The sequence below is a fragment of the Salvelinus alpinus genome, chromosome 11, assembly GCF_045679555.1.
Source record: "Salvelinus alpinus chromosome 11, SLU_Salpinus.1, whole genome shotgun sequence".
NCBI lineage: Eukaryota > Metazoa > Chordata > Actinopteri > Salmoniformes > Salmonidae > Salvelinus > Salvelinus alpinus.
The window spans coordinates 33,292,860-33,308,127 of record NC_092096.1 but is presented as its reverse complement, the minus strand read 5'-3'; the positions used below and the strand labels follow the sequence as shown (position 1 = coordinate 33,308,127).

At 45.6% G+C, this 15,268-nt stretch overlaps 2 protein-coding genes across 6 annotated transcripts in view; one reads left to right on the top strand and one right to left on the bottom strand.

Annotated features, from left to right (window-relative positions):
* Positions 1–9,022, top strand: part of LOC139534026 (USP6 N-terminal-like protein) — a 65,169-nt gene extending 56,147 nt beyond the window's left edge. For all 4 annotated transcript variants that reach the window (XM_071332633.1, XM_071332629.1, XM_071332630.1 and 1 more), the window contains 3 exons: positions 3,156–3,255; positions 3,499–3,651; positions 6,006–9,022. In XM_071332633.1, the coding sequence (XP_071188734.1) occupies positions 3,156–3,255; positions 3,499–3,651; positions 6,006–7,669 (1,917 nt within the window). In that variant the 3' untranslated portion in view covers positions 7,670–9,022. The remainder of the gene's footprint in view (positions 1–3,155; positions 3,256–3,498; positions 3,652–6,005) is intronic.
* Positions 9,023–11,113: 2,091 nt separating this feature from the next.
* Positions 11,114–15,226, bottom strand: LOC139534024 (enoyl-CoA hydratase domain-containing protein 3, mitochondrial-like). 2 transcript variants are annotated; one of them, XM_071332627.1, is made up of 6 exons: positions 15,008–15,226; positions 14,529–14,650; positions 14,336–14,433; positions 13,973–14,173; positions 13,733–13,911; positions 11,114–11,910 (listed from the first exon to the last, which is right to left on the bottom strand). In XM_071332627.1, exons 1-6 carry the CDS (start codon positions 15,142–15,144, stop codon positions 11,754–11,756), a joined length of 894 nt encoding a protein of 297 aa, XP_071188728.1. In that variant the 5' UTR covers positions 15,145–15,226; the 3' UTR covers positions 11,114–11,753. The 2 variants fall into 2 exon arrangements, with proteins under 2 accessions (XP_071188728.1, XP_071188729.1); XM_071332628.1 differs by having other exon boundaries at positions 11,114–11,906; positions 15,008–15,194.
* Positions 15,227–15,268: the final 42 nt, after the last annotated feature.

The window sequence follows — 15,268 nt, the reverse complement described above, 5'->3', positions numbered from 1 at the left end:
GAGTGACTGAATCACATCCCCTTCCCTCTGTATCAGAATGTTAGACAGGGTGAGTGACTGAATCACATCCCCTTCCCTCTATATCAGAATGTTAGACATGGTGAGTGGCTGAATCACATCCCCTTCCCTCTATATCAGAATGTTAGACAGGGTGAGTGACTGAATCACATCCCCTTCCCTCTGTATCAGAATGTTAGACAGGGTGAGTGACTGAATCACATCCCCTTCCCTCTGTATCAGAATGTTAGACAGGGTGAGTGACTGAATCACATCCCCTTCCCTCTGTATCAGAATGTTAGACATGGTGAGTGACTGAATCACATCCCCTTCCCTCTGTATCAGAATGTTAGACATGGTGAGTGACTGAATCACATCCCCTTCCCTCTGTATCAGAATGTTAGACAGGGTGAGTGACTGAATCACATCCCCTTCCCTCTGTATCAGAATGTTAGACATGGTGAGTGACTGAATCACATCCCCTTCCCTCTGTATCAGAATGTTAGACAGGGTGAGTGACTGAATCACATTCCCTTCCATCTGTATCAGAATGTTAGACAGGGTGAGTGACTGAATCACATCCCCTTCCATCTGTATCGGAATGTTAGACAGGGTGAGTGACTGAATCACATCCCCTTCCCTCTGTATCAGAATGTTAGACAGGGTGAGTGACTGAATCACATCCCCTTCCATCTGTATCAGAATGTTAGACAGGGTGAGTGACTGAATCACATCCCCTTCCCTCTGTATCGGAATGTTAGACAGGGTGAGTGACTGAATCACATTCCCTTCCATCTGTATCAGAATGTTAGACAGGGTGAGTGACTGAATCACATCCCCTTCCATCTGTATCGGAATGTTAGACAGGGTGAGTGACTGAATCACATCCCCTTCCCTCTGTATCGGAATGTTAGACAGGGTGAGTGACTGAATCACATTCCCTTCCATCTGTATCGGAATGTTAGACAGGGTGAGTGACTGAATCACATCCCCTTCCATCTGTATCGGAATGTTAGACAGGGTGAGTGACTGAATCACATCCCCTTCCCTCTGTATCAGAATGTTAGACAGGGTGAGTGACTGAATCACATCCCCTTCCCTCTATATCAGAATGTTAGACAGGGTGAGTGACTGAATCACATCCCCTTCCATCTGTATCAGAATGTTAGACAGGGTGAGTGACTGAATCACATCCCCTTCCCTCTGTATCAGAATGTTAGACAGGGTGAGTGGCTGAATCACATCCCCTTCCATCTGTATCAGAATGTTAGACAGGGTGAGTGACTGAATCACATCCCCTTCCCTCTGTATCAGAATGTTAGACATGGTGAGTGGCTGAATCACATCCCCTTCCCTCTATATCAGAATGTTAGACAGGGTGAGTGACTGAATCACATCCCCTTCCCTCTGTATCAGAATGTTAGACAGGGTGAGTGACTGAATCACATCCCCTTCCCTCTGTATCAGAATGTTAGACAGGGTGAGTGACTGAATCACATCCCCTTCCCTCTATATCAGAATGTTAGACAGGGTGAGTGACTGAATCACATCCCCTTCCCTCTGTATCAGAATGTTAGACAGGGTGAGTGACTGAATCACATCCCCTTCCCTCTATATCAGAATGTTAGACAGGGTGAGTGACTGAATCACATCCCCTTCCCTCTGTATCAGAATGTTAGACTGGGTGAGTGACTGAATCACATCCCCTTCCCTCTGTATCAGAATGTATAGTCACATCCCCTTCCGATCGTGTGATCGCCCTTCCCTCTATATCAGAATGTTAGACAGGGTGAGTGACTGAATCACATCCCCTTCCCTCTGTATCAGAATGTTAGACAGGGTGAGTGACTGAATCACATCCCCTTCCCTCTGTATCAGAATGTTAGACAGGGTGAGTGACTGAATCACATCCCCTTCCCTCTATATCAGAATGTTAGACAGGGTGAGTGACTGAATCACATCCCCTTCCCTCTGTATCAGAATGTTAGACAGGGTGAGTGACTGAATCACATCCCCTTCCCTCTATATCAGAATGTTAGACAGGGTGAGTGACTGAATCACATCCCCTTCCCTCTGTATCAGAATGTTAGACTGGGTGAGTGACTGAATCACATCCCCTTCCCTCTGTATCAGAATGTTAGACAGGGTGAGTGACTGAATCACATCCCCTTCCCTCTGTATCAGAATGTTAGACAGGGTGAGTGACTGAATCACATCCCCTTCCCTCTATATCAGAATGTTAGACAGGGTGAGTGACTGAATCACATCCCCTTCCCTCTATATCAGAATGTTAGACAGGGTGAGTTACTGAATCACATCCCCTTCCCTCTGTATCAGAATGTTAGACAGGGTGAGTGACTGAATCACATCCCCTTCCCTCTATATCAGAATGTTAGACAGGGTGAGTGACTGAATCACATCCCCTTCCCTCTGTATCAGAATGTTAGACAGGGTGAGTGACTGAATCACATCCCCTTCCCTCTATATCAGAATGTTAGACAGGGTGAGTGACTGAATCACATCCCCTTCCCTCTGTATCAGAATGTTAGACTGGGTGAGTGACTGAATCACATCCCCTTCCCTCTGTATCAGAATGTTAGACAGGGTGAGTGACTGAATCACATCCCCTTCCCTCTGTATCAGAATGTTAGACAGGGTGAGTGACTGAATCACATCCCCTTCCCTCTGTATCAGAATGTTAGACATGGTGAGTGGCTGAATCACATCCCCTTCCCTCTATATCAGAATGTTAGACAGGGTGAGTGACTGAATCACATCCCCTTCCCTCTGTATCAGAATGTTAGACATGGTGAGTGGCTGAATCACATCCCCTTCCCTCTATATCAGAATGTTAGACATGGTGAGTGTCTGAATCACATCCCCTTCCCTCTGTATCAGAATGTTAGACATGGTGAGTGTCTGAATCACATCCCCCTTCCCTCTGTATCCTTTAGGCCTGCAGCTTTTCTAAATATGTCTTTGTAAAGCATCAGTCATTATCACACCATGCCTACTGCGGGTGTTGGGCTAAAGAAAGTGTTCAATTATATTCTGAAAATATCTTCTCCTTTCATGCTGTCTCATTCTCTCTCCCTATCGTTCTCTCTCCTTCATTATCTTTCTTCCTCTCTCTGTCTCTCTCCCTATCTCTCCCTCAGACCCCCTTCACCCTGACCCTGCGGATCTGGGACATCTATATCCTGGAGGGGGAGAGAGTTCTGACCGCCATGTCCTACACGGTCCTCAAATTGCACAAGAGTAAGACCAGAACAGTAGGATTGTGCTATTGTGACCACGTGGTTGTCTTGTGACCACGTGGTTGTCTGTGCGCCACCAGACTATTTTAGACCGCTGAACTAAAGCCCCAGCTTCAGGTCTCAGGCAAAGTTGCTCTTCAAGTTCACTGAACCACCTCCGCTAACTTCTAAGATCTGTGACTGTCGTCAAACTGCACAGGAGAAAGTGTTCTCACACTGCGTGTGTGTGTGTGTTTGTTTGCAGAGCACCTGTTGAAGCTGTCTATGGAGGATCTGGTTGAGTTTCTGCAGGTGACTCTGGCCAAGGACTTCTTCTTTGAGGATGACTTTGTGATTGAGCAGTTGCAGAACAACATGGTGGAGCTAAGGAGGTCCAAACTGGAGCTGGCTGCACCAGGTAGCCTTCTGCCCCCAACACCTCTCATACACACTGATTACAGTAGGCTATACATTTGTCACACACACGCAGATTAGACAACTGCCACACACAAGCTCAAAATATCAACACACACACACACGGATGTATCACCCTGCATATGTTACTTCACTTACATTCACCCTCAACCACACAGTTACAGTTCAAGTGCACACTCACACAGCTCTCCTGCTGGCTGCTGTGTAGTAGTATTACCAGTGGTAGTTGTAATTAGTGATAGCAGTCTGTCTCATCTTGCTTTCTGTCTCTTGCTTAATCTGCCTCTTCTCCCTCTTCTCCCAATGGTTCGGCCCAGCCTACAAAAGTGTGGGTGGGAGTGGGGGCCACATCCCCTCCTACGACAGTAACCGGTGGGCTATCCTGACTGGTGTTCCCCTGTTTCATCATCTGTCCATCCCTCCCTCCCTCCGTCAGTCCCTCCGTTTTCCGTCTGTCTGTCTGTCGCCTTTCTGTCCAGCAGCCCTGGGCTTCTCTTACAGAACATTCTCCCAATGTTACCGCAACCTGGTGCAGTAGCTACTGCAACTCAGGCCAGGCTACTATTGGTAAAGCTACCTTGGAGTCTTGTAGTGGAGGGATTGTCCTTCTCTATTACTACCACACCCGTTGTCTCTGACTGCTTTTAGCGAAGTACTGCAGATAGTCATTATCAGTGCAGTAGTAACCATTTAAGCTCCCACTTTAGATAATACAATACTTGGAGTCAATACTTTCAGTTAGTAAGATACATCTTGCCTAAAGCTTTGACTGGTCACCGCTCAACATTGTAGGCTACATAATGGCTTAACCTCCGAATGTCCTAATGTACTGTGGCATCCTACCACCCTGGGTGTGTGTACACACACACAGTGAGAGAGCTATTTTCTCTTCCTGGTGACAGGATAATAAGTATCATCCAACAGCGGATGCTTTTTGTTGGACTGCAGCACTCGGGGCTCATCTTCAACCCATCGGCTACTAGTGAACCAACCACGTGTCATGTTGAGAAATGGAGATTCAGAAGCCAAAACTCTTCCAACTTTGACAGTTAAGTTGTTGGATGAGGTTTTTAATGAGAGGCTAAACAAAGGTTTGAATAGGTTGTTGTCTGTGTTTTACGTTTGAATGTGGGGTGGAGACTGCATCCTACCCTTAACTTGGAAACCCCAAAGCACCTGTGTCAGTGAACACATTTCCTGGGTGAATCCTCAATACTCTCAAGTGGCTTCCTCTCCTGAGTCCAAACTGAGAAGACTGGATGGGTGAGAGCAATAAAGCACTGATCTCGGCTGTATCCCAATACATTTGAATGGCTTCCGTTTCTTGTCTCCTTTCCTTTATCCCTAACCAAAGCGCCATTATTTCCCTTGTCCGGGCTTTTCAGATCAGTGGTTCTAAGTGATAGTAGAGAAGGACAGGAAGCTGTGTAGGAGTGATGGATGCTGTGACTTACAGGCAGAGTTTCTCCATATTGTTTTCACCCATTCAGTCTAAGGACAGGGAAATGGGACACTTTCTTACACAATGGAGAGCCACTTTAGTTTGTGGATTCAATACCAGTCAGTGACAGCACTTCCTGGTTCAAACTCACCCCACTTCCCGGTCCTGTCACATCACTTCCTCTTCTCTAGCTCGTGTCTCCTGGTTTCTATGGTGATTGTGGACACACTGTTCCTACCAGAGCCCAACACATCCAGTGTCACACCTTCACTGTCTGTTTCTCTGTATATCTGTGTCACCTGTACTGCACTTTCTTTTCATGACAATGGTAGATATGATTATGTAGTAGTAGTAGTAATAATAATAATATACTCAAGTAATAGAGTTTTTAAAACTGCATGGAGTTGATATATTTATGGTTTTTGTCCTTAAGTGCTAACTCAGCCATGTTTCCTACTTTACCTCTTACAAGTGCTTCTAAAGTCTTTAAGGACAGTCTGTTAGCTAATTTCAGTCTGACCTTTTGAAGTCTGTCTGCTGCTGCAGCTAAGTACATTTTAATGAAACTGAGTGAAAACATATTATTTCAGTCTACACTTTTGAATGGCCCTTCCTAATTGGATGCCTCTGGCTCGCACTCTGGGTATTGAATATCAGATATATATTTCAGATGTTGTATTTTGTTATGTCCTTGGTTGGTTTCTCGCCTGTGGAGACGTGATTATTCAGTGTTGTGGTGAATGTAATTCTCTCTTTATTTTCACCCCCCGTCGGCAGTGATGTTGCATGAATCCATATTGCCCTTTTTTTAATATTCATCGTTTGAAACATGCCTTTTCCCGTTTTGTGTTCTCCCTCCAGGTGCTCTAACCCGTCTGTCTGTTGTATCTGTGCAGGTAAAGAAGACGAGTATCCCAAGAAGCTTCTTGGGCAGCTTCCCCCAGAGCCGGTGGTGAACCAGAACCACGTGGCAAATGGTCAGAGCCACGCCCAGCCGGCCGAGCCCCCAAAAGCGCCTAGCCCCTCCCCCGAGCGCCAGCGGGACAGCCGACCCCCCAGCCGGGCGCGCAGGGACTCCCTGGAGAAGTTGGTCCGGCAGCACAAGGCTGAGAAGAGGGAGGCCAGATCACGGGGGTCTGGAGAGAACTCCGTCCACGTAGACCCCCACTGCAAACCGCCCTCCGCCCCCACCCTCGCTACCCCAGAGAGAGGGTTCACACCTACACCGTCCCCGGCGCCCTCTCCCTCGCCACACCCCAACCCTCCTACAAAAGTGGTGGACGGAGGGAAGCCTCAGAACCACGCCACGGCCAACCACAACTCCAATGCCGCCTCCAGTAGCTCTCGTAAAGACATCGCCCCGCGCTGGGTCAAGCCCTCCGAGACCAAGCTGGAAGCGGCCAAGGCAGCGGCGGCCAGGGAGATCCAGCTGAGCCGCGGTGGTTCCCCGGCCCCCTCCAGCCCTGACGACACCCTGCTGCTCACCCGCCGGCCCCGCTCCAGGGGCTTGATCCCAGGCTCCAACCGCGGCTCCAACCGCGGCTCCAACGCCTCCCAGTACGACAACGTGCCCGGGGGGGCAGAGCAGGACTTTGTGGAGGTCCTGGAGCTGGAGAGGCCACCGTCGCAGATGAGGCGCAGCGAGACACCGTCCCTACCCCCCACCCACACCCCCAGCCTGCAAGGGAGCATGGTCTCCATAGGACCCGTGGCTAGGCAGGCCAAACACCCCATCCCCGCTGCCCTGTCCCTCAACAGCCCTGCGGGGGGTAAACCCTATGTCCACCCCAACGGCCAGAGCCAGTACCACACGCCCCCCCAGCAGTACTCCCCCGGCCGGCCTGCTATGGTGCCACTCCACTACCCTCCGTACAGTGTGAGCCTTGAGCAGAGGGGACTGGGAGAGGACAGGCACTACGGCCCCCCGCTCTCCCGAGGCACCCCACCGATGGGTCTGATGTATGGGGAGAGGGCGTACGTCACCACCCAGCGGCCCAGCCACTCTCCGGAGAAGGCCCTCATGAACAACTCCTATGCCACCACCCACAGGCAGCCTCCCAGCTCAGCCCAGCCCCCCCGGACCATTGTAGGCCCGCTGGCCCCCCGCACCATACAGCAGCTGGACAGCCCTGGTAGTAACGCCTCCACATACCTGCGTCAGCCCACACGGCTCACCTCCGCTGCAGCCGCCTATCCGGTGCACCCTCCTGTTGACTACAACAGGTACGAGGGGCGCAGGAGAGCGGAGCAGACCCCGCCCTACCTGCCTGAGGGGCCAGGCCGGGGAGGGGCAGTGGAGGTGCAGCCGTGGGGGCAGCAGGAAGGTGGTGACATGACATGTGCCCCTGGAGGTGTACCCCGCTCCCCCAGCTTCCAGAGGGCCCAGATGTCCCCTGTGCAGGAGTTCACCTTCTCTGACGGCCTGGCTCACTACAGGACACAGTTCCACGAGCAGCAGCAACAGCCCACCATGAGGCAGCAGCTCCCCCCGCTGTTCGGAGGACCACACTACAGGCACGCACCAGAGGCGTTCACCATGCAGGAGTCTATGTTGCTGTGAGAGGAGGAGAGAGGGATAGAAAGACACTGAGGTGTAGTCACTGACACTGTGGCTGCAGAGACAAGCGGTAGTCCTACTGGAGTTAAGGAGTTTTAGTTTGGTTTGTGCTTTATATGTGACGTTCTGACCTTTTTAAAAGTCATACTGCATCGTGAATGCTGCAGTATACCAGCTCCTGATGTTTTTAAAAACCCACTGAAGATTGATTATTTTATTTTTCGGATGTTAAATCATTAATGACAGGAGTTAAAAGTATATATATATATATATATGTCTTTTAGAGTTGAAAATGTACAGTAAATGATGTTTTGTTTATATACTGAGTTATTGAAACGTTATGAGTAGCAGGGGACACTTCTCCTGGCGAGACAAACTCAGTGATTCCATTTTTCATTTCCATCTTTATTATTTTTTTATGAGTTACTTCCAAAATATCTACTTTAGAGGTCAATTTACTCTATATGCTTGTGAATATCTTATTTTTCAGAGAGAAGAAACAAAGCTATGTCAAATAATAGAATTACGGAACTGTGACAATTCAAATCATTGTTGCAAATATATCATTTCAATTCTGAAGCACCTCCACTGTATAACGACGGTTTTTAAAACGTTATTTTTTCATTGAGATTATTCTGTTGTCGCTCAGTTTAGCGACCACTGTCATTGCAAAGCATTTCTGTAACCCGAATAGTGTGTACAGTATGTTTGTATATCGAGGCCAGTGTCTGCTTTATACCCCATATTGAGACTGTAAACTCTATCAACAGTGAACTGTTTTGTCGTCCGTAGGAAAAAAACACCTCTTTTCTCCCCTGAAGTAATGTACGATTTACTTCCCTCTGAAACGTTTACCTGAACATTAATTGCATATTAACAGTACAGCATTTTCATCACCACAGAGTAGGTGTCAGCTAAGTGCAAGAGGTTTCTATAGAGGGGGAATGTGTAACGGTATTGAAGTACTTACTAAGCCGCAATATGCTTTAATTGCCAACTCATGTCTTGTATTGTCAGCAGTCACATTCACTGCTCTTCAGTTACCAGCACTTACATATTAAATCATTCCATATACACACATCAACACTTACTGACCTGTACATACTACTTTGTAGTGTGACGTCACACATTTGAATACATATTCAACCACCTACCTTTTTAGTGCTGATTCTCAACTATGTACTTTTTGATACAATGCTTATCGTTCTCGCGGTTATAATTATACTGTTATTATTTGAACATGCAAATAAGTCATTCCTTTTTTTTGTTAAATAATTCATTGCAAAATGGTTTATCAGGTCATTCTTCAGAGACTTTTCTTTACTTAATAAAACAAATTGGGGTGTGCATTTCTGATCATGTGTCTGTATATTTGTGTGCGGATTTATTTCTGTAAGAATGTTATTGCTATTCCCTTCATACATCAGTGAAGTGTCTTCGTACATATTCTACATGCATGGACCACAAAGCTCACGCAGGATACTGGGCTAGTGATTTATATCCCTGGAAAGGGGGATAACGAGTGCCAACATTATTCATCTGCTGATATTTGAGGAGATACTACCCTCTAGTGGAGAAACTAATTGCACCCTTTTCCAACCCTATGCAGCTGCCAGACTTTTTCTTGAAGGATTATACAGGCCATTTTTCCAGGACCCCACGTGCTTTACTAAGAGTATTGCATGATATTTTGCACTTAGCACATTGTGTCTTGTTCTTTTTATTGAGACCAAAATATTTGTATGTGGGCCAAACTAGGAATTTGGTCATAGCAATAGGATCATTAAAAAGTTCAATTCTGAACACTCAATTTGCCTTTCATCAGACCTTTGCTGCTCAAGGGATACAATGGTGCCATCATGTGGCGGTACAGTGCTAATGCATAGAACATGGAACATTGCTGTACTACAGTAGGGCTGTCTTGGTGGAAGTACAGCCACTGTTAAACATTTAATGGACGCCTCAATCCCACAGCCACCAGGTAACCTCTCACATACCTGTTGTCTTTCAGTATCCAGTGCAGGCTGAACTAAACACAGGATCTATTATACAATACCTCCTGTTTCCAATTCATGTATTTGGGCCTATTATTTTTACATGCGTCTAAATATAAAATATGCAGATTGGCTTCATCAGTTCTTTAGTAAATATTTTATTTTTGTTTAACACAGAGGTAATTTGAATACATTTTTTAAACTTAAATTCAGAAATATACAGGACATTCAAAGTATTCAGACCCTTTGACTTTTTCCACGTTGTTACGTTACAGCCTTATTCTAAAAATGATTCAAATCAATCCACACACAATACCCCATGATGTGAAAAAAGGTTCAGAAATGTTTGCAAACGTATACAAATACATTTTAAAAAGACCTTATTTACACAGGTATTCAGACCCTTTGCTATGAGTCTTGAAATTGAGCTCAGGTACATCCTGTTTTCGTTTGTACTGTACAACTTGATTGGACTCCACCTGTGGTGAACTCAATTGATTTGACATGATTTGGAAAGGCACACACCTGTCTATAAGATCCCACGGCTGACAGTGCATGTCAGAGTAAAAACCAAGCCATGAGGTCGAAGGAATTTTCTGTAGAGCTCTGAGACAGGATTGTGTCGAGGCAGATCTGGGGAAGGGTACCACAAATGTCTGCAGCGTTGAAGGTCCCCGAGAACACAGTGGGCTCCCGAATGATGAACTACCAAGATTCTTCCTAGGAAGCTAAACTGAGCAATCTGGGGAGAAGGGCCTTGGTCAGGGAGGTGGCCAAGAACTCGATGGTCACTCTGACAGAGCTCCAGAGTTCTTCTGTGGAGATGGGAGAACCCTCCAGAAGGACAACCATCTCTGCAGCACTCCACCACGCAGGCCTTTATGGTAGAGTGGCCAGACGGAAGCCACTCCTCAGTAAAAGGCACATGACAGTGCGCTTGGAGTTCACCAAAAGGCACCTAAAGGACTCTGACCAGTAGAAACAAGTTTCTCTGGTCTGATGAAACCAAGATTGAACTCTTTGACCTGAAGTCCAAGCATCACGTCTGGAGGAAACCTGGCACCATCCCTACAGTGAAGCATGGTGGCGGCAGCATCAATGTGTGGGGAGGTTTTTCAGTGGCAGGGACTGAGAGACTAGTCAGGATCGAGGGAAAGCTGAACGGAGCAAAGCAGTGAGATCCTTGATGAAAACCTACTCCAGAGAAACTCCCCAAGAAGACTTGAGACTGTAATCGCTGCCAATGGTGCTTCAATAAAGTTCTGAGTAAAGGGTCTGAATACTTATGTAAATGTCATAATTCTTTTTTTTTTATACATTTGCAAAAAATTATAACCTGTTTTTCTTTGTCATTATGTGGTATTGTGTGTAGATTGATGAGGGGGAAGACTTTTTTATCCATTTTAGAATAAGACTAACGTAACAAAATTTGGAAAAAGTCAAGGAGTCTGAATACTTTCCGAATGCACTTTATATACCCATTGATTTTTGAAGAATAAAACTTAATACATTCCTCATGAGCTTAGTTCTAATGACTTATTACCCCATCAGAAACACAAATATAAGCTTGTTTTACACCTTTGTAAACAATGTATAGCCTCAAAACATATCATTTGTAGCTCATGGATGGTCAGTCCTTGCATCCATAGCTCTGTCTATGAATTTTAGAGTAGTTACATTTCTCCAGTCCCATCCATCAGCTTTTTACCAAATCAGTGGCCGCTTTGTAATTGCTTCAACTGCAGATTGCCCCTTTAAACATTTACATTCTGTCACACGAAGTGCCCAATCTATGTCCTGTGTGAGTCCCTTGACCATGGGTGCATCTCAAGTATCTACCTTTCCTAAAACCTTCAGCTCACCCCCTCCTAAGGGCATACATGAAGACAGCCCTGCATTTTCACTTCATCAGATCACGACAATAATCAACAGGTATTTAATTTCAAAATGTCCTCCTCGAGCACTTCTGTGTTCTGTGATGGGTTCAGGTCCAACTGGGGGCAAGATTAACACCTCAACCATCCACAGGCTCCCTTCTCCAGTCCAGAGGCTGCTGACCCCTCACAGGCCACGGTAGTCCAGCCCAGCAGATATCACTCATCATGGGCCTTCTCTGCTTTGTTTGTCCATACAGGCTTCCGTTTCTCTATGAAGGCCCGTATCCCCTCCTGTCCGTCTCTGAGAGCCAGGTTATCTACCATGACACGAGAGGCTGTAGCGTAGGCCGCATCCCACCCCTGGGCCATCTGTCTGGGAGAGGAATTAAATTAAATGATTCAATTATGTATAAAACTAAACATGTACACTACCGTTCAAAAGTTTGGGGTCACTTAGAAATGTCCTTGTTTTTGAAATAATATTTTTTTAAATGTCCATTAAAATAACATAAAATTGATCAGAAATACAGTGTAGACAGTGTTAATGTTGTAAATGACTGTTGTATCACGAAATGGCTACATTTTTTATGGAATATCTACATAGGCGTACAGAGGCCGTTATCATCAACCATCACTCCTGTGTTCCAATGGCACGTTGTGTTAGCTAATCCAAGTTTATCATTTTAAAGGGCTAATTGATCATTAGAAAACCCTTTTTCAATTATGTTAGCACAGCTGAAAACTGTTGTTCTAATTAAAGAAGCAATAAAACTGGCCTTCTTTAGACTAGTTGAGTATCTGGAGCATCAGCATTTGTGGGTTTGATTACAGGCTCAAAATGTCCAGAAACAAATAACTTTCTTTTGAACCTCATCAGTCTATTCTTGTTCTGAGAAATGAAGGCTATTCCACGTGAGAAATTGCCAATAAACTGAAGATCTCGTACAACGCTGTGTACTACTCCCTTCACAGAACAGCGCAAACTGGCTCTAACCAGAATAGAAAGAGGAGTGGGAGGCAACGGTGCACAACTGAGAAAGAGGACAAGTACATTAGAGTGTCTAGTTTGAGAAACAGACTGGTAGCTTCATTAAATAGTACCCGCAAAACACCAGTCTCAACGTCAACAGTGAAGAGGCGACTTCGGGATGCTGGCCTTCTAGGCAGAGTTGCAAAGAAAAAGCCTTATTGTAGACTGGCCAATAAAAATTAAATATTAAGATGGGCAAAAGAACACAGACACTGGACACAGGAACTCTGCCTAGAAGGCCAGCATCCCGGAGTCGCCTCTTCACTGTTGACGTTGAGACTGGTGTTTTGCGGGTACTATTTAATGAAGCTGCCAATTGAGGACTTGTGAGACGTGTGTTTCTCAAACTAGACATTCTAATGTACTTGTCCACTTGCTCAGTTGTGCACCGGGGCCTCCCACTCCTCTCTCTATTCTGGTTAGAGCCAGTTTGCGCTGTTCTGTGAAGGGAGTAGTACACAGTGTTGTACGAGATCTTCAGTTTCTTGGCAAATTCTCACATGGAATAGTCTTAATTTCTCAGAACAAAAATAGACTGACGAGTTTCGGAAGAATGTTCTTTGTTTCTGGCCATTTTGAGCCTTTAACCGAACCCACAAATGCTGATGCTCCAGATATTCAACTAGTCTAAAGAAGGCCAGTTTTATTGCTTCTTTAATTTTTGTGTGCTAACATAATTGCAAAAGGGTTTTCTAATGATCAATTAGCCTTTAAAAATGATAAACTTAGATTAGCTAACACAATGTGCCATTGGAACACAGGAGTGATGGTTGATGATAACAGGCCTCTGTATGCCTATGTAGATATTCCATTAAAAATCAGCTGTTTCCAGCTACAAACGTAATTTACAACATTAACAATGTCTACACTGTATTTCTAATCAATTTGATGTTATTTTAAAATGGACAAAAAAATGTGCTTTTCTTCCAAAAACAAGGACATTTCTAAGTGACCCCTAACTTTTGAACGGTAGTGTATATAGTATTTACCTTTCTAGAGGAAAATGAGTGACTCTTTTGCTGTCTTTTTGCATGCAAGTGTATCAATGGATATCCACTCAAACCAACAAAAACATTGAAACGTAGCAAACAAGGAATGAATACATGGTAGGCAGAAGGGTTGAGTGCTATTGTGTGGTAAAACATCTGGAGTGAGAGACACACACCTGTGGAAGGTGGCCTTGCCAAGTGCTACAACGGGCCGGCTGGCCTGACAGACCCGCCGTGCGATGGCTAACGTCTCGTGCTCTAGACGCTCCTCAGGAACCACCTTACTGACCAGCCCGTGCAGCAAAGCATCCTGAGCCGAGATCGGGCTTCCTGTGAACAGCATCTCCATGGCAACCTGTAAAATATCAGAATATATCAGTGTTACACAGAGTGTTTTTGTGTATGTGTGTGTTTACCTTCTTGGGGACAGCTCTTCCTATTGCCACGGCTGGTGTTGAGCAGAACAGACCCACGTTGACCCCTGGCGTGGCGAAGGTGGACTTCTCCGTCACCACGGCAATGTCACAACTGGCAACAAGCTGGCATCCTGCTGCTGTGGCAACCCCATTCACCATGGCAATCACAGGCACAGGAATGTCTTGTATCAGGGTCATAACCTTCAATAACAACAAGAGGAATGAGTGTGTATGTGGATGAGAATGTGTGTGTGTATTGTATGTACACAGCCAGACTCTACGGAGGACAATCATACTTGACTCATTGCCAATAATGATGAGTGTGTACAGTATATTTGTATACAGTACAATAGTGAACCACACCTCTGAGCAGGCCTGAAACACCTTGAAGTGGTAATCTCTGCCCTGTGCTGATGTCAGCTCCTTCAGGTCATGCCCAGAGGAGAACACTGGTCCCTTAGCTGAAACACACATAACACAATACAACAGTGTTTATGAAGGGGGGATCAAAGGGGGACACATCTGATCATGGATCAGCACTCTGGTGGTATCTTACCTGATATGACGATGACTCTGAGGTCGTCGCTGTCGATGTCTGCCAGGATGTTGCTTCTCAGTGATTCCAGCATGGACAGAGACAGGGCATTCCTCTTCTTCGGGTTGTTCAAGATTATACTCCTGAACATGTAATTACACTGTTACAGTAGCAAGAATAATTTGAAGGGGAACAAAAATATATGCACTGTACCGATCAATGTACTGTGTACCTGAAGCATAATAGTGAGATTTTTATAGGACTAACTGCTTACTAACGTTAGTTAGCTAGATAGCACCAATTAACGTTTCAGGTGATCCGTTTAGCATTGAAGAGATGGAAGCGCGTGTCCAAAATGGACAGCTTCTATACAATTCGCGCGACATGGGCACACATTTTGAGAAGAGGCGCTCGACAAATGCAGAGGTTCTTTGACCACAGGAATCAAACACCGACAGAGTGGTCAAGCTACTTTGTTAGTTTGCTGACAACTTGCATACCTTATTCCATTGTTTTGCTGTCTGACAGTCAGTGGCTCCGCTGGAATTTGCGTGCAAAGTGACTTTGACCCAACTAGAAGTGTAAACCTGCAGAGTTGGACAATATTAGCAGCACGGTAAAACAAATTTCGAGACATGTTTTGACTGTCCTTGCGTCAACAAGGATGAACACCAACATTGGTGTATAGCGCCTTCTACTGTTTCGGGGTGACAAAACTCAAAACGGAAACATTGTCATACTTCCCTCTGGGATAATGGATA

Bases quoted from the DNA above. Each gene is read 5' to 3' on its own strand.
- LOC139534024 (XM_071332627.1), bottom strand. From the start codon at position 15,144: ATGTCTCGAAATTTGTTTTACCGTGCTGCTAATATTGTCCAACTCTGC. The intron at 14,651-15,007 runs GTATGCAAGTTG...TTACATGTTCAG, and splicing joins CAGCAAAACAATGGAATAAG to GAGTATAATCTTGAACAACC. The intron at 14,174-14,335 runs GTGTGGTTCACT...TTGTTATTGAAG, and splicing joins TGTTTCAGGCCTGCTCAGAG to GTTATGACCCTGATACAAGA.